This window comes from Pecten maximus, chromosome 19 (assembly GCF_902652985.1).
Source record: "Pecten maximus chromosome 19, xPecMax1.1, whole genome shotgun sequence".
Classification (NCBI taxonomy): domain Eukaryota; kingdom Metazoa; phylum Mollusca; class Bivalvia; order Pectinida; family Pectinidae; genus Pecten; species Pecten maximus.
The window spans coordinates 25,388,168-25,412,174 of NC_047033.1; the positions used below are offsets into that span (position 1 = coordinate 25,388,168).

Sequence of the window (24,007 nt, forward strand, 5' to 3'; positions counted from 1 at the left end):
TTGGAAATTACAAAAAAAAAAAAAAAAAAAAAAAAGTCATGTAAAATACAGTATGCGATTGATCGATAAAATACCTCTTTACTCCAAGAAATAATAATTGTAAGACATGTCTTATATCAATTATTCAAATTTTGTGGAAAAACGGTGTTGACCAAGGGTGAGGAGTCTTCAAAATTGCCCAATAAAACTACGTAGAATATACTGTTTAAAGATCTGATTAGTGAATTCTTTCAAAATGATTTCACACCATGAAATCTTTGATTTACGGGTTTTTCATAGCTTTTGATGGATAGTTTATAAACAAAACAAGAACTTCATATTAAAGACACCAATGTTGCAGATTGTCGTTTTGGTATAATTTTCAGTTCTGTGCTGTTACTTAATTACATTTGAACAACAAAAAGTATTCTTGAATTAAAGAATATAACTGCATACTTAAATTGATTTTCAAATTTTATCCAAACTGTTTCAAATTACAGTAACTAATGCGCTTATAATTATATAAAGTCGTGCATATCTGTGCAGTGTATCATTTGTGTAGCAACATTTGTACAGCTGTTTGTACAGAGCAACACGCGCGTGTAGCAATATTCTTCTAATAATAATCAAGGGAGGTAATTCTTCTAGGCCTACACAGTAACCATATTGTCAGTTTTACACGGTACTAATTAAAATGAAGGAAATTGTGTCTCCTCGGTATGCATAAACGAGATGTATTCAGTCCAATACTACCTCGCGGAATGTAGGAAAGTGGGAAAGAAATAATCTAAAACCTAAGAAGGTTGTTAAGTACCAGACAGAGCCGAGTTACGTATTAATGTATTATATATATATATATATTAGCTATACTGAATCTGATAAAATGTTTATTTTATATACACAACAGTCCAAAGTCAGATTCTAATAATTTATCACTAAAAAAAAGAAAAGAAAAAAAAAGAAGAAAAAACTAAAACATTTTTGTCAATCTTATTAAAACAGATAATCTTAATCTGATTGCACGTTTTTCTATATTTTGATTCTTCACGTGCGGAGTATTAAATATAAAGTCGCGTGCAAAGAGCAATAAAAGTTTAATCAATTCCAGAGCATTAGCGGACGTTATTTTTGCAAACTAAATAAGCAAATATCAGGCGTTGATTGAATAAAACGATTAGATCTATATATATATAGGACCTATTTTGTTTGATTTTCTTACCAGTCTTCATTCAAAATAAGTTTAGCAAAATGACAAATTTCTTTCAGCCAGGGAAATATGAAATCCAGATTTATAATGAGAAACAAATAATCGTTTCTTTATGAAATTTAGATATCGTGATTTCTAGTGACCGTTATGGCTGACAGTTAATGGCCTACTAACTCTTGTTGAAGCGCGAAGCATTGGAAGGCAGTATGGGAATTGAAGAGGCAACATATATCTATCGTACTCTACACAAATAGAATAAAAAATAAAACGGTGCAAGTTAGATATATAATTAATAGACCCGTAACAAATTATACGATATATCGAAACGAGGAAATTCTCTTTGAACCAGTCTAAAGTTGCGAATTAAAAAAAGGGCAGTAGAACTCTAAGTAGATGCGTTACAAGTGTGTATTTTCATTGTGTGGTCACCGCCATCAATTTTGATGATTGTGGTGAATTTATACAATATAAGCGCTTATTGATGTGTGTATGCTGTTACCGTGTTTATGAACACCAGATACAAGAGCTGGCCTTGTATTGTATCATTTGACCTTGAATATCATGAGCTTCGGCGTTTCAAAGATTTAACATTTTTTAAACCCATATGGCGAGACAAATAATGTTACGAAAACATTATAGATTATGGAGAGGTTGTGAAGGTCACAGAATTGATGTCGTGGTCATTGCCATGGTCACTAGCTAGTAACTGACGTGTTTGATGACGTTATTGATACTCTAACGCCTAACTGGTCAGCCTAGCACTTGTCTCACTCCAAGGTAAGTGATAATGTTGTCCTAGAACAGAATTAAATCTTACAAAGTGACCAGCTGTGCCCCTTTTGTATAAAGCCTAATATTAGACCGATCAGCTGGTTATAGCTTGTTTTCGGCATGACACGGTTCTATATATAGTTGTTTACTTCTTTTCTCGCATGGAACACATAGTTCGATGCACCTCAAGCCCATTTATGTAAAACCGCTTCTGATTGGCTAGACATTCTGACCTACATTTCCCCAATAGTCCGAAAACAAACCAAATTCTGTTATCATAAGATTCCACACAACACTCGTTTACATCTAATCTTTGCGTAATACATATGTGATATTTAATATGTAATAAAACGAGAAAAATGTTATCATTTTATGTGTGAAAGCTGTTATATTTGCTTCGAAGTAGTAAATGTCAGTGTCCGTCTATTGACCAATCAAAAGCGAGAATCTGGTGGGCGAGGAAATGGGTCAGGCTATGGTCTGAAATGTGTGTCACTCTGTCACTCAGAGTTCAAACAACACAGGAAGGCCAGCTCAGAGACCATTTTGTCGGCTCCTATATTGACGGATGACCGGCACACGAGGGTTACAGAGTCAGCTCGTTTGGACCCCCAGTATGTAAGCTTTCATTCCCAGTAGTCAGTTTGTTATTTTGTTGTGAATTTCTTTGTCTAAGTGGGCTTGTTTTGTGGCCTTGCCGGCTCGGTTACTGGAATGCCGGTGATAGTGTACTGGGTTACCTGTAACCTTGTTTATTTTGGTGGTTTACGATAAGATGTATTCCGGTACCATATTTAGTATAGTTTTGGACCTTAACAGGAACCATAGAGTGTTGTAAAATACATGTTAAAAGCAGTCAGTAGATAGTATGATCAACTGATGTTGTGTACTGTTATGCATGGTAGGTATACCGAGTGTCCACTCTTGTGCTAATAAAAGCACAACCTCAGGCTTCTGGGCTGACGTATGTTGTCAGTAGGCTAGTTGGTGTTGTATTGGCATGTCTTCTGTCAATGCCCTATTGTTGTGTTAATTCCATTTGACCTTGTTTGTGTAATTGACAGGAGATTACAACAATATTGTGAAATTTGGAATGATACCGTAAGACTAATTTGTTCACCTGTTTAGATATAAGTATCTTGACATTAAACCCCACTGGTGCTATTAGGTGGTGGGTGATTATTGATTTTAATAAATTATCAAACGGTTGTCATCTCTAAATGAAACTACCCGTGTTTCAGCTAACATTACCAATATATCAACACTGTAGATTTCTGTGCCTACAGGAAGATGTTTTGACCATTTTCAAGAAAAGTCAAATTAAAATGCTCTCCAGGAAAAGACAACCATTTATCATGATCATAAAACCTACCAAGTTTCAAAGAAATCAGTTGAAAAATAGGAGAATGCCGGACAAAAAAAAAATCAACTACTGAAATAAACAAAGTGCAGTAACTGTTGCAAAGTAGTGCAATGAAAATTCCTTTTGGGAATGACAACTACATGTCATCAGAGACATATATAGAGAGATAAGTAGCATCGCTATTTTCCCGTACAAGTGGTGGCTCCCTTTATTCCTGACCACTCAAGCATATCCCTTATCGAGAGCGCCTTGTCCCCTATTAAACACACGCGAGCACAGGTAAATCGCGCATGTGTGTATCGATGTACTGGAACTTATTCGACATGTTCTGGTTAATCTGCCATTACGTCGGACCAAAACATCGTCAATTTTAAATACACACAAAAAGCACATCGTTTTATTTAGGCCACTATAAAAGTTACTACATTATCCAAAAACTATCATACTTATGGGATATAGTCTTATAGATTATGCACACTGTTGTCAATAATCCGTATTTTCAAAAATCCATTGGGTCCTATTCGACATGTCCTAGTTTTGTAATTAAGCCGGCATTACGTCAGACCAAAACATCGTCAATTTTAAACGTACACAAAAAGCACATAATTTTATTTAGACCACTACAAAAGTTACTTCATTTTCCAAAAACTATCATACGTATACGCCCATAGAAAAACTTAGCAAACAGACAAACAAAATGATCTTAAAACAAACAAAATAATAATTTCAAAAGTTCAGAAATACATCAAGGTGTGACAGTAGGTATCATGCTGTACATGTATGTTTGGTTACACTACTTATATAATCTTGACCAGATCAGACCAGGGTTCGAACCAGGGACCTCCGAATACTAGCTGGTTGCTCTACTAATTGAGCTACCTGGTCGCCGGCGTTCATCTCAGTCCTGTTCATATACATTCCTCCCTTCTTCAACAAAGTCTTCGACCCCGAAGACACACACGAGACCCCATACCAACTCTGTGGGCATTTAGTTGGGCACTATGTGTAATAGGAGAGGGAAAATGCACATCCAGACCGGGATTCGAACCCGGGACCTCCGAATACTAGCCGGATGCTCTACCAGTTGAGCTACCTGGTCGCCGGCATTCATCCCAGTCCAGTTCCACTACAATCTTGCTTTCCATTTTCATTTTGACAGAACTTTAGTGGTTTTTAGTATTGACCCGATTTTGGTCGGAAGTAACATTACATTATTACTCATTTTTATTGGCTCTCGTATTAAATGTTGTCCTATAGCAGGTACCGTTGTAAAATAAGTACATAGAAATGTTTATATAAAACATGGCAGAGATGAGACTTAAAAACCCTCCTAAAACTTATCACTCTCTTGTTTGGCAATGCTTCAGGTTTCGAGAAAACTTGTACAGCAAATTGTTGCCAACATGCCAAATATGCTTGCCGATGTAAGCTAAGTTATTTTACTGTTACATCGTTACAAATGATAATAAAAAACATAAAAACATTTATTGACTTACCTGTGAAGGTTTACTTGGGTTGTCGACAATTTGTATTGTATCGAAATGTATCATACTGTGGATGGATACAGGGCTTTTTCTGAGGGCTTTTTGGGGCTGTTAATGGACCCCATTCCCAATGGAAATAATTTATATTTAAGCCAAATTCCCAAAATTTGCAGTTTACTCCTAAAATAGACTTTCTCAATTCACCAATTTTCTTCCCAAAATAAGAGAAAAAGGCCCCATCCCAAACCAGTGAGAAAAAGCCCTGGGATATCCCGATAGGTACAAAATGTATTAATTTGTATCGTGGCATAAGCGTATCCGTACAGCCCTAGACAACGTATGTTGAATTTGGAGACTGATCCGAAAAACAAAGTGCTCAACAGTTGGCCATCTTACATGTACAAGAAATTGTCACAGTTGAAATTGGTCATCTCTATATTTCTCAGAATTTTTTTTCATGGATCTTTCTAAGATTTCATGTAAAGGTTTAGATTGTTTTTAAAAGATCATGGATCTGCACTGCTGCAGACTTGAGGACATGAGAATTGTACCTGCTATCCCCATGTTTTTAAAAGATCATGGATCTGCACTGCTGCAGACTTGAGGACATGAGAATTGTACCTGCTATCCTCATGTTTTTAAAAGATCATGGATCTGCACTGCTGCAGACTTGTAGGACATGAGAATTGTACCTGCTATCCCCATTGCATGATCGTAAGACTAAGTGGTGACTAAATTTTGGACCTTAATCTTTTTTCTTCTTTTTCATTCTTCCTGATGTCTCCCTTGACACTATCTCAGTTTTGTCTTTTAGTTGAGTGTTTACCGTTCTGAAGAAGGCTTTAGGTTCTGTTTTTCAATCCATGACATACCACGGCCAGAGTCTATAAAGTTGGTAGTTGCTACTCTTGCTAATTAGCGCTCAGCATTTTTGGCAGTGGGACGACTGGTTTGCCCATTGTCAGAATAATATGACAGGTTGGAGTGTCGATCCTGCTGAGTTTCTTCAGCTGTATGGATCAGTGAGGCAACACTATAAAGGTCGACATCAGTTCGACACTATCACAAGGAGACAAACATAACGCAGCTTCCCAAAATGTTACTCGCCACATGCGTGCATCTCGCCCACACATGGGCGGCTGTCCTTAAATGTCCATAGCATAGATCTTTAATACATTAATACGATACCAAACCAAATCAAAAGATCAATTTTACATGGACCAAAAAAGATCATTCAATGGTGGTACTAAGGCTGTTGTGATCTCTTGTGGTCTGAATATTAATTATAAGATAATGAGTACACACGGTTATTTTATAATTAAAGGATTCGGCCTCTCCAGGTGTCCGAGGGATATGACTTTTGGCATTCTGGTGTTTTGAGAAAGAAATAAGATGGAAACATGATCACTTCATTATAACCTACTTAGACGGTGTAACAAATAAGTTATTTGGAGGTGAGGTTGATGGAGACACATGACATCGATTTTAGCTGTACCTGTGATAAACAACCTGTGTCTGTTAATATCAGGGTCTGACTCTCAAATAGGCCAATCAGAAGGCAGTGGTCAGATCTACGTATACACATCCTGAAGGAACAGTGAAGTTTTGTGCATAATGTTTTCCGAGATGGATTTGTCTAGTTATGGTTTGAGGAAAGGAATACCCATGATATCTTTGGATTTACACCCCCCTTCATTCATGGTAATTATTTGGTGTCCAGATCTATAGTGATCCCTGTTGGTATTGGCTAATTTTCAGGTACAATTTAGATTGATGTCAACCTCGAGTATCGTGTACGTCAGCGTGATTCAAAATGGCAGACTTCAGATTTTAACAATGATTGGAAAAAAATTTTGATAGCATTTATGAGGAAAATGTCAATGAATTGATGATAAATTGGTTATACCCATATTTCCATACCTTGTTATTGTCATGGAAATAGCTGTTTGAGGATACAGCTATTATGCTGTGGAGTGGATATGGCATATTGTTATGCCATGACAAAAATACAGCATGTAATTATAAGCTGGGGGGGGGGGGGGGGGGGGGGGGGTGGCCAAGTGGTTAAGGTGTCCCGACACTTTAACACTAGCCCTCCTTCTCTGGGTTGCGAGTTCGAAACCTACATGGGGCAGTTGCCAGTTACTGAACGTAGGCCGGTGGTTTTCTCCGAGTACTCCGGCCTTCCTCCACCTCCAAATCCTGGCACGTCCTTAAATGACACTGGCTGTTAAACAAAAATATACTGATGTAATTACGATGTGACAAGGATACAGCTTGGTATTATGCTGTGGTGAGGATGTAGCATGTAATTATGTTGTGGCAGGGATACAGCACATTATACCATGACAAGTAATTAGGATACAGTATGTAAATGTGCCGTTGCGAGGATACAGAATACAGCATGTTATTATGGTAAACCTTCGGTCAGTTCAAACAAAATTAAATAGATATTGATGAACCTGTTTGATTTATACGAAAATTATGCTTCAGAAAGTGAGCTTGAGTCAATGTCAACAAAAATCTTGGCAAAGTGTAAATTAAGGCACAAGCAACCATATACCTGATACGTAATACCTAACAAATCCAATGTAGGAGTAATGTGTAACATTAATGACGGCCAGGTAAAGAACAATTGCACATTTATATATTGGGTTTAATAATAGTATATTATTTAATTCAGTGTTAAGCATTTGACTGTCTTCATTTCTTGATGATAATGACCGTTGGTGCAAAGTAGAGGCACCAAAATGGTCCATTCTCGACATTAAAATTAGAATACCTTGTAACGGAGCCTCTAAAAGGTTATGTTTTATTTGAATCAGAAACTATGATGTTTTTTTTTTCGTAATGATGGTCCATTTGATAAATTTTAAACATAACCTGCTGTGTTTATGAAAGCACTACTGTAGATATAGGTCCATGCTTAATGGTAAAATTAGTTAAGAACATCTTCATGTCATCCTTTATAAAGGCTTTGTCCTAATACCTGCGAAACTTATTTGACACCTTCAAAATTACGCATAGCTGATTGGGAAACCCGTGGATTGTTTTGACTGGACATGAATGCTTACATAATGTCACTCACCACCATGACCATTAGTTTTGTGTTAATATATATCAAATTTTTATTCAAAGTTAACAGGAACATTGCAAGTTTGAAAAATATTAGTTGTTAGCTAAAGATGCATACAGCTGACATAAGTCTCATTGTCACATCTCACATGTCGGCAGGATCATTTTCAAACCTGGACTCTGGAGTTGCTGCTCTTCTTTCCTACCTTGATAAATCATTGAGTACGAATGAAGAAATTGTACTAAAATACAGAATTTGATTTGTAGGTGTGGCGGAGGTCATGCAGAGATGATCTGAAGGAGGAAAAGATAGAGGAGCACGTCTCTGAGTATATTAGTATGACAACAATGGGAAAGGAGGCCAGTCTGGATGGATTAGGTAAGTCTGAGTATATTAGTATGACAACAATGGGAAAGGAGGCCAGTCTGGATGGATTAGGTAAGTCTGAGTATATTAGTATGACAACAATGGGAAAGGAGGCCAGTCTGGATGGATTAGGTAAGTCTGAGTATATTAGTATGACAACAATGGGAAAGGAGGCCAGTCTGGATGGATTAGGTAAGTCTGAGTATATTAGTATGACAACAATGGGAAAGGAGGCCAGTCTGGATGGATTAGGTAAGTCTGATGAGTATATTAGTATGACAACAATGGGAAAGGAGGCCAGTCTGGATGGATTAGGTAAGTCTGAGTATATTAGTATGACAACAATGGGAAAGGAGGCCAGTCTGGATGGATTAGGTAAGTCAGTATATTAGTATGACAACAATGGGAAAGGAGGCCAGTCTGGATGGATTAGGTAAGTCAGTATATTAGTATGACAACAATGGGAAAGGAGGCCAGTCTGGATGGATTAGGTAAGTCTGATGAGTATATTAGTATGACAACAATGGGAAAGGAGGCCAGTCTGGATGGATTAGGTAAGTCTGAGTATATTAGTATGACAACAATGGGAAAGGAGGCCAGTCTGGATGGATTAGGTAAGTCTGATGAGTATATTAGTATGACAACAATGGGAAAGGAGGCCAGTCTGGATGGATTAGGTAAGTCTGATGAGTATATTAGTATGACAACAATGGGAAAGGCGGCCAGTCTGGAGGGATTAGGTAAATCTGAGTATATTAGTATGACAACAATGGGAAAGGAGGCCAGTCTGGATGGATTAGGTAAGTCCGTCAGTTTCTCAGAAAATACACGAGGGATTTTCCGAATGTCCTCCGTGGTGTAAAAGTCTGCGAATGTCCAAAGTTGTCAAGCAGCAGGACTGACTAGTGGTAGAACTCGTTGGTTGGTTATATGACCAAATGGTCACTGGTTCGATTCCCAGTATGGGCAGCCGCATTATATTGTCCAGGCTTTTGACACTGGAACCTTGGAACTTCATACTTGAGGCATGGGTTCATCTAGATGAGGCAATATATCATCAAAATTTGGTCACTTTGACCTACATTTTGACCTTTAACCTACATTAAAGATAAAGTCTGTCCCCACTGTGTCTCCTACATAACCTGTTGCTGAAACGTCATACTTGGGGTATATAATATATAGGTTGACCTTATTCATTCGGGGTAACATTTATCCAACGCTCGTCCTACGTTACACAAATATATATCATCTATGCCTTCCTGCATTCAGATTATTTCTTATCTGTTGGAGAACTGTAATTCAGCGTATTGTCTTTATATTTTAGTGGTCATTGCTCTAATCTGGCTTGGTCATTTACAAGGCTTCATTGCTCGACGTTTTACGATTTATGAGTCAAGGACCGTTAACCTTTGTAACATAAATAGATTCCAATTTGTCTTCTGGAGATGTTTGTTATTCACAGAAGAATTTATTCACAATCGAACCATGGTTAACAGATTAACACTTTTTCTAAATATGTGTCAAATAGAGATATTCTGACACATGTGTACGCACATGTTATGGAAAAGGATAAGATTTGGGGTATGGTCTAGTTTGGTTTTGGGAAGGATTTCGTGTCGTGTAAACCTATCACATCTTTGCAATTGTCCACGGCCTTTTACAGCTGTCAGATATAATATTATTGTAATCAGGGTTTGACCCCTTATGTCCTTTGTCTTGTTCATCCATGTTACCTTACATCAAAATAAAATGTCCCAGTATTTGATTGGCCACCCTGAAATCCTGTAAATAATTGTGGGAAAAGTTGGACTGTATGAAGAAGAGGCCATCATGTCCCAAACAGCGTCCCTCAGCACAGACAGTGATACATCTAGATGTGAGTCCCGAGTCCTGTACTCGTACAATTTTTATTGGACTCACAGAATTTCTGGAAATAATTTGGAATCATGTCAAATATTGACTCCAAATACATAGACGAAAAAAAAGCCTGATTTCTATGTACAGAAAACAAATATCATAGCTAGGATTGCTCTCTGCAGAAGCCATCTTGTGGACACTGAATTTTAATTACATTTCATGCTTTGTGGACTTAATCAAATACCAGTTTTGTATCATCAATATTTGGTTGGTGCTAAATTGTAGAAAATTTCATTAATGATGCGGTTAGAATGTACATTTTGTCTTTAATAATATGGTAGTTGAATTTGTAACGAGATCTCTTTGTCCTCCGCTTGTTTACCAATGACGAAATGTCTACCACTAGTACTCTTGTATTTAGATGGGGCCAGGGATGTTAAGTTAGTGTGATAATGACCCCTTCAGAAGCTCTAGTCTTCCTGCCTATAGTACCATAGAAACAGACTATAGTTTGCTGATCCCACTTCCCTGTTCAAAATTAAATTATGAGAAACTGACTATACTTTTTCATGAGATGTTTACAGGCATGCCTTACATGGAGTGTAAATTAAAGGTCAGGTCAAACAGGGGTCACGGAATAGGGACAAAATCCATAAACAGGACATTCATTATGATCTTGGACAATGGATTTTTTTTATTGAAAACAGATTCATATACAGTGTTTCAACTTGTATTTTTATGGGGCTACCCATTAAACCCCGTTCAACACTATCACATATGACTTATTGGATGAATCATCACTTGTTTACCTGTTAGCTGGCTAATTACCATAGTACAGGTCACTGTCTTGTGCTGGACATATAGTAAGCAATGGAGAGACATCCCAATAGGCATGTTTTAATTATAAGATATACTGTTTAAACATAAATGTCGAAAGCTTTCAACCTTGCCACAAAATGTGGAGTTGGTGATCAATGACCTCAAAGAAGAAAGTTTTCACCTGCTGAAATAACAAGTTTTTTTAAAAGTCATTTCTGTTGCAATATAGGGCCTATGTAGAATTAAATGGTTATATGCTTCAATGATTACATCAGAACCATAGAAAACAAGCCATAGAGACAGTATACTGTCTATACCAGCTATATATAGTACTGTTTATACCAGTCATACCAGCTACTATATATAGATAGTACTGTTTATACCAGCTATATATAGACAGTACTAGATACCAGTCATACCAGCTATATATAGATAGTACTGTTTATACCAGTCATACCAGCTATATATATAGACAGTACTAGATACCAGTCATACCAGCTATATATAGATAGTACTGTTTATACCAGTCATACCAGCTATATATATAAATGGCACTGTTTATACCAGTCATACCAGGTATATATAGACAGTACTGTTTATACCAGTCATACCAGCTATATATAGACAGTACTGTTTATACCAGTCATACCAGCTATATATAGACAGTACTGTTTATACCAGTCACACCAGCTATATATAGACAGTACTGTTTATACCAGTCACACCAGCTATATATAGACAGTACTGTTTATACCAGTCATACCAGCTATATATAGACAGTTCTGTTTATACCAGTCATACCAGCTATATATAGACATAGTACTGTTTATACCAGTCATACCAGCTATATATAGACAGTTCTGTTTATACCAGTCATACCAGCTATATATAGACAGTTCTGTTCATACCAGCTATATATAGACAGTACTGTTTATACCAGTCATACCAGCTATATATAGATATACCAGTCATACCAGCTATATATAGATAGTACTGTTTATACCAGTCATACCAGCTATATATAGATGTACCAGTCATACCAGCTATATATAGATAGTACTGTTTATACCAGTCATACCAGCTATATATAGACAGTTCTGTTTATACCAGTCATACCAGCTATATATAGACAGTACTGTTTATACCAGTCATACCAGCTATATATAGATATACCAGTCACACCAGCTATATATAGACAGTACTGTCTATACCAGTCATACCAGCTATATATAGACATAGTACTGTTTATATACCAGTCATACCAGCTATATATAGACAGTACTGTTTATACCAGTCATACCAGCTATATATAGATATACTAGTCATACCAGCTATATATAGACATAGTACTGTTTATACCAGTCATAGCAGCTATATATAGATAGTACTGTTTATACCAGTCATACCAGCTATATATAGACAGTACTGTTTATACTAGTCATACCAGCTATATATATAGACAGTAGTGTTTATACCAGTCATACCAGCTATATATAGACAGTACTAGATATCAGTCATACCAGCTATATATAGACAGTACTGTTTATACCAGTCATACCAGCTATATATAGACAGTACTGTTTATACCAGTCATACCAGTACTAAATACCATTCATACCTGCAGCTATATATCAGCTATAAAGATTGTGCTGTTGATATCATTCTTAACAGTTATATATAGATCGTAAAGTTTATACCTGTCTTTCCAGCTTAATTACCAGCTATCTATAGACTGAATCATTACCAGCTATCTATAGACTGAACCATTTACATCAGTCTTACCAGCTAAATGTAAGCAGCACTTGTTTACAGCCAGCTGTTCAGTCATCCCTGAAGTGGGTTAATAGGTGATGATCAGGCCTGCTGAGAACCATGGCGTTTTCACCTTGGTGTAGTCTACGCTCTACAAACTATAATGTTGTGTCACTATACTGTTAAAGTTTAGGCAGCCATGCTTGGATAATGTTCGAGAAAGAATAAGGGATTTTCTTGTCTCACTTCAAAATTTACTGTATAAATTATAATAGGAAAGTCTTCAAAAACTTGAAATTGTCCCATATATTATAACTTGACTCATATGACTGAGGGGGTGTCCAGGTAACCGGTATGGCAGGTAGCCATTGTTAGAGCATAATGACGTCATTACCAGATGGTAAGAATATAAATTATATATATGGAGTCTGTGTCTAGGTCTTCCATATATAAATCCGCAAATACCGTAACCAGGCTTCGGTTCTGTGGAAGCATGACCAAATTCAAGCCGAAGTATGCAACTAATTTATTAATGAATTTACATGTTATAAAAATCTATTTATTAATCAAGATGTTATATATAAGATCTTATTAAACATTGACACATTTGTGGATAATTTTCATACTAAAAGCTAGATAATCGATGTACCTATTGTATAGATGGCTGTTTTACAACATCTTTGCCTATATAAGTTTGCAGTTTTGTCTATAGAATTAATATGAAACTTTAAATTCCAATATCTACATTTTGATCCACGGTCTATCGTTACTTCACTTAATATGGACTGCATCTATGAATGCATAGATGCAGTCCAGATCTTATGATGTGATTCTTTGTCACAGCCAGGCTTTGTACTATATGTCTCAGATGGGTTGCGAATCAATCTAGACTTATATATAATTAAATGAATTTAATCTAAAGATGCTATTTTTTTCAAATTTTTAATAACAACGAATTAAGCCTGAAAATGGTGAAAATAAGTATGTATGTTAATTATAAAGAGTGACATAATTCAAAATTGTTGATATAAATTTATTAAATAATTACACTCTTGTTAAATTGAATTAATTGTCAGTGTTTATTCCACCGATCAATATATTGCACAATTGTTTCTCACTCTATCAGATTCTACACTAAACTTGGCTCTTCAATTTTCCAGAAAAACTAAATAGCCTATGTTATCAGGACTTGGCTAAATATAAGATCTGTAAGCTTTATGTAGACAATCTGGCCAACAATATGGAATTTTCCATAGACCAGCCAACTGCCTGAGCTGGCTACCAGGTCGTTGATACTTCTACATAGACAGATGACCATTAAGGTACATAGGCCTCTTGCTAGCCAGTTGTTTCACTGACCTATTACCTAATACCTTCGACACTTGAGACTGGCTGTTTCTGGCTAATGTATTGTTTCATAGTGAGATCACTACTGAATTTATTTGTAAGTTTTGCCCAGAGGAAAAAAATAAACAAGAAATACTGATGATTTGAAATAGCTGAATATGTAAAAGTAGGGCTATCACACCTTACTAGCTTAGGCAGGCGAGAATTTCCCTGTAGACAAGCGATAGGGCGTCTGCTCAATAGAGTGTCACTTAAGTTCGGGGCTCAATGTAGAGTGGGCAGGGTATTTTTTGTTACTTCTTCCTTTTACAGTAAAAGGTTGAGCAATTTCCAGGAAATCTTAATGATAATAAAATTTGTACTGGTGAAATAGCATTTATGTTAATTTTCATATCCTTGATTGAAGTCACCACAATGTTTGCTCAGAATCAAGTGAAAATTATTAAGAATTCCTTCAAGTGTGCCAATGTTATATTACTGGTTGTAAATTGTTTTATGAATAAGGATCTTGTAAGAAAATAGATATTTTGCCAAAATGAGGAGGTTAAAATACATTGTAAGAAAATATTGTAAAAACTAAAGTGTGAGGTCAGGTTAAGTGGGAACGTTTTGTGATCAATGTACTGTGTGAAACCTCACTTAACGACCACCTCAAAATTACGACCACTCGCTATAAGGGCACTTCTTTTCAGGCCCATTATTTTTCTCCAAATGTCTTTGTATTGGTTATTTTATATCTTGGTATTGGTTATTTTATATCTTGGTATTGGTTATTATATATCTTGGTATTGGTTATTTTATATCTTTGTATTGGTTATTTTATATCTTTGTATCGGTTATTATATATATCTTTGTATCAGTTATTATATATCTTGGTATTCGTTATTTTATATCTTTGTATCGGTTATTTTATATCTTGGTATTGGTTATTTTATATCTTTGTATCGGTTATTATATATCTTTGTATCGGTTATTATATATCTTTGTATCAGTTATTATATATCTTGGTATTGGTTATTTTATATCTTTGTATCGGTTATTTTATATCTTGGTATTGGTTATTTTATAATATCTTTGTATCGGTTATTTTATATCTTGGTATTGGTTATTTATATATCTTGGTATTGGTTATAAATTTTATATCTTTGTATCGGTTATTTTCTCTCTATATGTCTTTGTATCATTGCTTCAGTAATACGACCACCCCGATATTCTATATTATGACCTCTTCGGACAATCCGAAAGACTAAGTTTAATTGACCCTTGATTGCGACCAGTCACCTGTGGTCAAACAAACAGTGTGCAGTGAGCCGTGGACAGCTTACCGCTTATCAGACATTCAATCTGTTATTCGAACAAATTATCGGATTATCTACCTGGACTTGAAGCGTGTTATCGATATTTTGTTTACTAAAAACCAGGATTGCTTACTTTGAATTTCCTTCACCAGCCAAGTCTCCAACACCAAAATCAGTCCTTTGTTTCTTTAATGCCATTAGAAAGTTCTCTTATATACATACTCTGTCTTGTTATTTTGAACAAATGCAGTATGTTTGTCTTAGTCTTCTTGCGTCAATTAAACAACAGCTGTTGGACTAAATGACAAATTGATTTATAATAACTATCAATTTAGTTGGATATCAAAATTAAAAGCAATGGTCATAAAGGATTAACATTTGAAATGGTACAATACACATTTATTCTACTGGTATCATACAGAGTTACGGTTCTTGATGGTCAAAGGTCAATCTGGTCCACTTCAGTATTAAGACCACCCCGCTATTCAGTCCACTTTCACTCCAACCTCCAGGTGGTCTTAATAGAGAGGTTTCACAGTATTTATACTGATTAGTAATATATATATATATGTTTGTATATTGTTCTAGGATAGAATTCAGAAATTCATTTTAATATGTTTGTTTCAGAATTTGACGGAGATACCGTCTTGTGTCGTGTCTGCGGCGACAAAGCAAGTGGCTTCCACTATGGAGTACATGCCTGTGAAGGCTGCAAGGTAAGCAGACATCTTTATTAATATTCATATGTACTGGTAACAGATATGAATATATACTCTTCTTTACAGGCACCAATGCAAGGAGAATAAGGAACTACAACTTAATATTTGTAACCGTTTTTGATTTTGCTCCAATTTACTTCTCAGTTATCTGTCCGTCTGTTCATCGGTGTTTTTGTTTTCTGAAGATTATCTTAGAATCCAGAAGGCTGCACTTTCTGGAGCTTAACACAATGTTTTACTGTATTGTGCAGGTGTGATTTGGGGTATAAAAAGTTAGGTGAAGGTAGTTTCATCTGGCACATGTCATTTCAGGCTTGTTTCACCTGACACATGTCATTTCAGGCTTGTTTCACCTGACACGTGTCATTTCAGGTTAGTTTCACCAGACATGTGTCATTTCAGGTTAGTTTTACCTGACACGTATCAATTCAGGGAAGCTTCTCTTGACACATGTCATTTCAGGGTAGTTCCACCTGACACGTGTCATTTCAGGGTAGTTTTACCTGACACGTGTCATTTCAGGTTAGTTTTACCTGACACGTATCATTTCAGGGAAGCTTCTCTTGACACATGTCATTTCAGGGTAGTTCCACCTGACACGTCTCATTTCAGGGTAGTTTCACATGAATATTAACTAGATACTTTGTTATACTTTTGTATTAAGAATGTCCTGACCGATACACTAAAAATGGAAACCATGCAGGTCCTGAATCCTATTTAGATTCTGAACTGTTGGCCTAGTGCTGTGCTAATGTGTATTGATCAGACTGACCATTATTTGACCTCTACATGACCTGTTTGGGTTGAAACTGTGCCTGGATCCCATGGGTTTGGTCAGATATTGATTCACCATCACAATGGCCCTTCAATCATCTTGCCAGCTTAGAACCGTGATGCCATATTTGATGGTATCCTTGGTTTTCCTGTTGATATCGCAGCAAGTGGTCAAAGACAGGAAAGGTCAGCATGGGGACAGTGGTCAAGTGGGCTTTTAGTCATTCCTGATACTGCTTGGTCACTAGGTCACCAGTTAAATACATTAACTGATGTTAATAGTTGATGAGGGAAGACAGCGTAGTATGGTCAGTAGCTAGATCTCTAACCCCAGGCTTTCCTCTATAACCAGACTTTGGTAGACTGTGTAACCCAAGGCCTTCCTGTATAACCAGACTTTGGTAGACTGTGTAACCCCAGGCCTTCCTCTCTAACCAGACTTTGGTAGACTGTGTAACCCCAGGCCTTCCTGTATAACCAGACTTTGGTAGACTGTGTAACCCCAGGCCTTCCTGTATAACCAGACTTTGGTAGACTGTGTAACCCCAGACCTTCCTGTATAACCAGACTTTGGTAGACTGTGTAACCCCAGGCCTTTCTGTATAACCAGACTTTGGTAGACTGTGTAACCCCAGACCTTCCTGTATAACCAGACTTTGGTAGACTGTGTAACCCCAGGCCTTCCTGTATAACCAGACTTTGGTAGACTGTGTAACCCAGGCCTTCCTGTATAACCAGACTTTGGTAGACTGTGTAACCTCAGGCCTTCCTGTATAACCAGACTTTGGTAGACTGTGTAACCCCAGACCTTCCTGTATAACCAGACTTTGGTAGACTGTGTAACCCCAGGCCTTCCTCTATAACCAGACTTTGGTAGACTGTGTAACCCCAGGCCTTCCTGTATAACCAGACTTTGGTAGACTGTAACCCTAGGCCTTTCTCTCTAACCAGACTTTGGTAGACTGTGTAACCCCAGGCCTTCCTGTATAACCAGACTTTGGTAGACTGTATAACCACAGGCCTTCCTGTATAACCAGACTTTGGTAGACTGTGTAACCCCAGGCCTTCCTGTATAACAAGACTTTGGTAGACTGTGTAACCCCAGGCCTTCCTGTATAACCAGACTTTGGTAGACTGTGTAACCCCAGGCCTTCCTCTATAACCAGACTTTGGTAGTCTGTGTAACCCCAGGCCTTCCTGTATAACCAGACTTTGGTAGACTGTGTAACCCCAGACCTTCCTGTATAACCAGACTTTGGTAGACTGTGTTACCCCAGGCCTTCCTGTATAACCAGACTTTGGTAGACTGTGTAACCCCAGGCCTTCCTCTCTAACCAGACTTTGGTAGACTGTGTAACCCAGGCCTTCCTGTATAACCAGACTTTGGTAGACTGTGTAACCCCAGGCCTTCCTGTATAACCAGACTTTGGTAGACTGTGTAACCCCAGGCCTTCCTGTATAACGAGACTTTGGTAGACTGTGTAACCCCAGGCCTTCCTGTATAACGAGACTTTGGTAGACTGTATAACCCCAGGCCTTCCTGTATAACTAGACTTTGGTAGTCTGTGTAACCCCAGGCCTTCCTGTATAACGAGACTTTGGTAGACTGTATAACCCCAGGCCTTCCTGTATAACCAGACTTTGGTAGACTTTGTAACCTCAGGCCTTCCTGTATAACCAGACTTTGGTAGACTGTATAACCCCAGGCCTTCCTGTATAACCAGACTTTGGTAGACTGTGTAACCTCAGGCCTTCCTGTATAACCAGACTTTGGTAGACTGTGTAACCCCAGGCCTTCCTGTATAACCAGACTTTGGTAGACTGTGTAACCCCAGGCCTTCCTGTATAACCAGACTTTGGTAGACTGTGTAACCCCTGGCCGTCCTGTATAACCAGACTTTGGTAGACTGTGTAACCCCAGACCTTCCTGTATAACCAGACTTTGGTAGACTGTGTAACCCCAGACCTTCCTGTATAACCAGACTTTGGTAGACTGTATAACCCCAGGCCTTCCTGTATAACCAGACTTTGGTAGACTGTGTAACCTCAGGCCTTCCTGTATAACCAGACTTTGGTAGACTGTGTAACCACAGGCCTTCCTGTATAACCAGACTTTGGTAGACTGTGTAACCCCAGGCCTCCCTCTATAGCCAGACTTTGGTAGACTGTGTAACCCCAGGCCTTCCTGTATAACCAGACTTTGGTAGACTGTGTAACCCCTGGCCGTCCTGTATAACCAGACTTTGGTAGACTGTGTAACCTCAGGCCTTCCTGTATAACCAGACTTTGGTAGACTGTATAACCCCAGGCCTTCCTGTATAACCAGACTTTGGTAGACTGTGTAACCACAGGCCTTCCTGTATAACCAGACTTTGGTAGACTGTGTAACCACAGGCCTTCCTGTATAACCAGACTTTGGTAGACTGTATAACCCCAGGCCTTCCTGTATAACCAGACTTTGGTAGACTGTGTAACCACAGGCCTTCCTGTATAACCAGACTTTGGTAGACTGTATAACCCCAGGCCTTCCTGTATAACCAGACTTTGGTAGACTGTGTAACCACAGGCCTTCCTGTATAACCAGACTTTGGTAGACTGTAACCCCAGGCCTTCCTGTATAACCAGACTTTGGTAGACTGTGTAACCACAGGCCTTCCTGTATAACCAGACTTTGGTAGACTGTATAACCCCAGGCCTTCCTGTATAACCAGACTTTGGTAGACTGTGTAACCACAGGCCTTCCTCTATAACCAGACTTTGGTAGACTGTGTAACCCTAGGCCTTCCTCTCTAACCAGACTTTGGTAGACTGTGTAACCCTAGGCCTTCCTGTATAACCAGACTTTGGTAGACTGTATAACCCCAGGCCTTCCTGTATAACCAGACTTTGGTAGACTGTGTAACCCCAGACCTTCCTGTATAACCAGACTTTGGTAGACTGTGTAACCCTAGGCCTTCCTCTCTAACCAGACTTTGGTAGACTGTGTAACCCCAGGCCTTCCTCTATAACCAGACTTTGGTAGACTGTGTAACCCCAGGCCTTCCTGTATAACCAGACTTTGGTAGACTGTGTAACCCCAGGCCTTCCTGTATAACCAGACTTTGGTAGACTGTGTAACCTCAGACCTTCCTCTATAACCAGACTTTGGTAGACTGTGTAACCCCAGGCCTTCCTGTATAACCAGACTTTGGTAGACTGTGTAACCTCAGACCTTCCTCTATAACCAGACTTTGGTAGACTGTGTAACCCCAGGCCTTCCTGTATAACCAGACTTTGGTAGACTGTGTAACCCCGGGCCTTCCTGTATAACCAGACTTTGGTAGACTGTGTAACCCCAGGCCTTCCTGTATAACCAGACTTTGGTAGACTGTGTAACCCCAGGCCTTCCTGTATAACCAGACTTTGGTAGACTGTGTAACCCCAGGCCTTCCTCTATAACCAGACTTTGGTAGACTGTGTAACCCAGGCCTTCCTCTCTAACCAGACTTTGGTAGACTGTAACCCCAGGCCTTCCTGTATAACCAGACTTTGGTAGACTGTACATGTGAACCCTAGGCCTTCCTGTGTGATATGATTAAACAGACTTATTCTGTTTCCAAAAAGAAATGTCTGTTGGGGATAGCTGAGCCATGTTTTCTGGTTGAAAACAGTAGATTCTTTTTCATTGTTTTACAGGGTACAGTTCGGATACTGATATCTCGGTCAGTGACCTAGTAGAGAAGTATTGATTGTGAAATGTACTGGGTCACACCGAGTCCTGCAGCATACCGCTACTGCAGTACCACAATCAATATTGCCATCAAAATATGTCTTTTGAACCCTTCCAGCTCGAAAATACGCCTGTCGTCTTCCTCTTCCATCTCACAATACTGTTTAGGCTAACAGGAAATAGTCCATAATGGACCATCTATCATTAAGTGCTTCTTCAAATTGCTTATATTCTTCATACGTGTAAAATGTGGAATGTCTTATGTATTCTGCTCAAATAACTTATATGGTACCTGGTAGACTAAATGTCAAAAGTTAGCTTATACCACAGATTTCCAACAATACACCATAAGTGTGTTGTATACAAGATCCTGTATTTTGGGCAAAAACGCATCATTATTTTGTTTTCTGCTGGCCTACACTCTCACCGACTAAATTGTATATCAGGCATTCCCCTGGAATGAGTGGAGTGGGTCATGTGATTGAGTGACCTGGCTATTATGTTTTGTATCATCCCTAAATTTTCATGCTTCAGTGAACTGGCTTTTGTGACCACAGAAATTATTGTTGAATTGCTGTCATAATATAAACATATACTAAAACGTCTACAGAAGTCTAGTGAGGGAACCATATATAGCAGATTCTGAAGTGAATCTTACAAAATGTAGGACTGTTGTGACGATGTGAACAATGGGCAGGGTTTAGGCCAGCCCTGATCAGTATATATTGATTTTATTGGTTTACATTATCATTGATCACTAAAACCTTAAAGATACTTCGAGTACATCAAGACTGGGATCCTTCATTGAGACTAGGAATTTCAAAGCATAACATACAAACTTCAGGACTCAAAATGGACATTTTTACCAGGTGGCCTATTTGTCTACCAAGTCATAAAATCTAGCTATATAGGTGCCAATTGGAAAAGTTAGTTGCCTGACCTAGTTGTCTGAAGTTTGAAAAAAAAAACAAAAAAACCTTTCAATTCTTTAGATCAGTATAACATCTCTCTGTAACATTTTCGATGGTGACTGTCATCTTAGCATTGACTGCAACCTTTGAAACATTAACCAAATTGCAAATTTACACAATCTTTTTGGTGGCCATGCAGGCGCCTCACATTGTGTAAGTGAGTACCTGTGGAGATCTCAAATTGTGTGAGTGAGTACCTGTGGAGGTACATTGTGTGAGTGAGTACCTGTGGAGGTACATTGTGTGTGTGAGTACCTGTAGAGGTACATTGTGTGAGTTAGTACCTGTGGAGGTACATTGTGTGAGTGAGTACCTGTGGAGGTACATTGTGTGAGTGAGTACCTGTGGAGGTACATTGTGTTAGTGAGTACCTGTGGAGGTACATTGTGTGAGTACCTGTGGAGGTACATTGTGTGAGTACCTGTGGAGGTACATTGTGTTAGTGAGTACCTGTGGAGGTACATTGTGTGAGTGAGTACCTGTGGAGGTACATTGTGTAAGTGAGTACCTGTGGAGGTACATTGTGTGAGTGAGTACCTGTGGAGGTACATTGTGTGAGTGAGTACCTGTGGAGGTACATTGTGTGAGTACCTGTGGAGGTACATTGTGTAAGTGAGTACCTGTGGAGGTACATTGTGTGAGTGAGTACCTGTGGAGGTACATTGTGTAAGTGAGTACCTGTGGAGGTACATTGTGTGAGTGAGTACCTGTGGAGGTACATTGTGTAAGTGAGTACCTGTGGAGGTACATTGTGAGAGTGAGTACCTGTGGAGGTACATAGTGTGAGTGAGTACCTGTGGAGGTACATTGTGTAAGTGAGTACCTGTGGAGGTACATTGTGTGAGTGAGTACCTGTGGAGGTACATTGTGTGAGTGAGTACCTATGGAGGTACATTGTGTGAGTGAGTACCTGTGGAGGTACATTGTGTGAGTACCTGTGGAGGTACAGTGTAAGTGAGTACCTGTGGAGGTACATTGTGTATTTGGTCTTATGACAGTGTTATACTGTTTTATGCCTGAACAAATGTTTACATTTCAACTGATGATGAGTTAAATATAAACAGCCATTGCTAATATTTTCAGGGATTTTTCCGACGCAGCATCCAACAGAAGATACAGTACCGTCCATGTCTGAAGAATCAACAATGTAATATAATGCGAGTGAATCGCAACAGATGCCAATACTGTCGGTAAGATATTTAACGGTCAGACTTCAGTCTTAACAAGAATTTCTTTCATTACTTTGTCAGTTTGTTCTGAAGCATTGCTTGTCCGGACCTTAATTTCGTCAGGTCTTCATGTGAAAGGCATCCAAAAATGCAAAGTTCAACATTTTGGAATGAGAAGAATTCATAGTACTATTCACACTCTTGAACTTGGCTGACATTTACATCTAAAGCATTGTGCTGTAAATTTCATGAGCATTCAGGATCTTCATTAAACTCCATGTATAGGTGCTCATTAGCATTTGACCATCTTAGATTTTGACTGTGACAGCTTGTACTTTGATACAGACAAGGATATTTCTCAAAATTAAATGTACGTTTATTTCTCAGAAATACTGGACAAATCATTCTTAATCTTAAGAACAAATGTTTGTTGATTTCTCTGAAATATAGGTGCTCATTGGCAGTTGACCATCTTAGATTTTAACTGTGACAGCTTGTACTTAGATACAGAAAAGAATATTTCTCAAAATTATATGTACGTTTATTTCTCTGAAATACTCGACATATCATTCTCAAAAGTTCTTAAATTTTCGGTAATCCTGGCACATTTGATTTTGAGACTGTTTGAAAGAACGGACTTTGTACGTTTTCAGCTGCTAATTTAGATTTTGACAATTGCTACCTTTCTAAGAATTATTTAAAGAGCAAGATTCAGCATTGCCGGTATATCAAAACATACCCTTGGGTCTATTAAATGGTAAATGACATTAACACTAGATTGGAAGCCGCAAATAGATTGTGGTGTCGCCCCCACCAACAGCCATTGATTTTTGTGTCGCAGTCTGGTAAATAACAGGATGGCGTGGGAGACTCATTACCATATCAAGTTTTCTGTTCAGAAGTAGGTCAATGTATTCTTGCTTTATATACAACATATATATATAGATATACATCTACAAGGGTGAATTAGAAGCTTCTGTTATAGCACAACAATGGAGGCATTCCCAGTACATTGACTGAAGGGTCTTACATCACACAATATATATATATACCTATCACCATTCTAGGTTCTAGGTGTAATGAATGTTAGTGCTGGGTACGATAAAGGGCCGATAAAGGGCCGGTGTTATGTCAGTCCTCGGTATAATAAAGGGCTCATGTAATGTCAGTACTGGGTATAATAAAGGACCGGTGTGATGTCAGTACTGGGTATAATAAAGGGCCTGTGTAATGTCAGTACTGGGTATAATAAAGGGCTGATGTAATGTCAGTACTGGGTATAATAAAGGGCTGATGTAATGTCAGTACTGGGTATAATAAAGGGCCAGTGTGATGTCAGTACTGAG

The 24,007-nt window shown here is 38.2% G+C and overlaps 1 protein-coding gene across 2 annotated transcripts in view; it reads left to right on the plus strand.

The window, feature by feature from the left end:
- Positions 1-2,443: 2,443 nt before the first annotated feature.
- LOC117317690 overlaps positions 2,444-24,007 on the plus strand; it is a 41,561-nt gene continuing 19,997 nt past the window's right edge. The window contains exons 1-4 of one of the 2 annotated variants that reach the window (XM_033872565.1): positions 2,444-2,575; positions 8,147-8,258; positions 15,947-16,035; positions 22,576-22,682. In XM_033872565.1, the coding sequence (XP_033728456.1) occupies positions 8,219-8,258; positions 15,947-16,035; positions 22,576-22,682 (236 nt within the window). In that variant the 5' untranslated portion in view covers positions 2,444-2,575; positions 8,147-8,218. The remainder of the gene's footprint in view (positions 2,576-8,146; positions 8,259-15,946; positions 16,036-22,575; positions 22,683-24,007) is intronic. The other variant, XM_033872564.1, reaches the window with a different exon arrangement.